At 39.3% G+C, this 1,220-nt stretch overlaps 1 protein-coding gene across 1 annotated transcript; it reads left to right on the forward strand.

The window, feature by feature from the left end:
- The first annotated feature begins 225 nt into the window (after positions 1-225).
- LOC134944348 (taste receptor type 2 member 119-like) lies at positions 226-948 on the forward strand. The gene has a single exon (XM_063932929.1). It carries the CDS (start codon positions 226-228, stop codon positions 946-948), a length of 723 nt encoding a protein of 240 aa, XP_063788999.1.
- Positions 949-1,220: the final 272 nt, after the last annotated feature.

Below are 1,220 nucleotides of genomic sequence, written 5' to 3' on the forward strand. Positions count from 1 at the left end.
TATTATGGACATTCCCGACTGCTGGATATATTCTAGATATCTCTTGACATGGGTAATCTGGATACTGTGACTTTCCTTGTTATATTAGCACTAGAGGCTATTACTGGATTATTCTCCAATTTCTTTATCATATTCTCACTATCTGGCTGCAAAAGGAGCAATATTGTCACCAGCGACCTCATCCTGATCTCTTTGTGCATTTCTAATGTATTATATACAATAATAATGACTGCAAACATTCTAATTAACTTAATGTGGCCACAAGTTATACAACAAATTTATGTTTATCGTATAATCGATTACACAACATTGTACATCATTACATCCAGCGTGTGGCTCACGGCCAGTCTAAGCTTCTTCTACTTTGCAAAAATCGTAGACATTCGGTCCCGCGTGCTGGCATGGGTGAAGAAGAAGATCGGTGCGGTTGTCCGGGGGATGATACTAATGGCAGAAATTGTTTCTCTTTGTGAAAGTTTCTTATCACTTCTTATTTCCACCCACCAACCGGCCCAGCAGAACTCATCTCTAAGTGCAGCAAATGTCACCTCAGAAACCAATGAACCTAGTCTCAGTTTTATGAACATTGTCCTAATTCTCAACACTCCACCTGCCCTTGTTGCAGTAATAGCCACAGCCAGCAGTGCCGGATACCTCAAGCTGTACGACCGGCAGATGAAGAGGAACATGGCGGCAAATGTTAACATGAATATAAAAGATTATCAAAGTGCTGTTCACACCATGGTGTATCTCATAGCTTTCTATACATTATTAATCATTGTTATGGTAATTGTTGGACTGGATGTGTTTGCTGACAATAGTTGGGAACATTGGATATGTATGATGATTCTCTCTTCAATCGGTGCAGTCCAGTCCGCCATTCTCATTCACGGTAACCCTAAGCTACAGCAATCATTGAAATGGATAATAACTCTCTTCTATGTCTGATATGACTTCAATCTGTGAGATCTGCTATTATATAGAGTATTGCTATATGAGTGACCTTTGCTTGTAGTCATGGTATAAAGTTTGGGGTGTGCATCTAGTAAATGAGATTGGGATATAGAGTAATCAGGTAGAAACAGTGCATGGCTTTCTGACTGGTAGTAACCATTCATGGAGTAACGCTACATGTAATAATCCCCAACAGAGTATGTTCAGTGTCATTAGTTATAAACAGAAGATTGTATTAGTCAGTTTACTACACATGTCTCCAAAGA

This window comes from Pseudophryne corroboree, chromosome 7 (genome assembly GCF_028390025.1).
Source record: "Pseudophryne corroboree isolate aPseCor3 chromosome 7, aPseCor3.hap2, whole genome shotgun sequence".
In the NCBI taxonomy this organism is placed as follows: domain Eukaryota; kingdom Metazoa; phylum Chordata; class Amphibia; order Anura; family Myobatrachidae; genus Pseudophryne; species Pseudophryne corroboree.

Excerpts from the sequence above, each read along its gene's own strand:
- LOC134944348 (XM_063932929.1), top strand. The coding sequence starts at position 226 with ATGACTGCAAACATTCTAATTAACTTAATGTGGCCACAAGTTATACAA.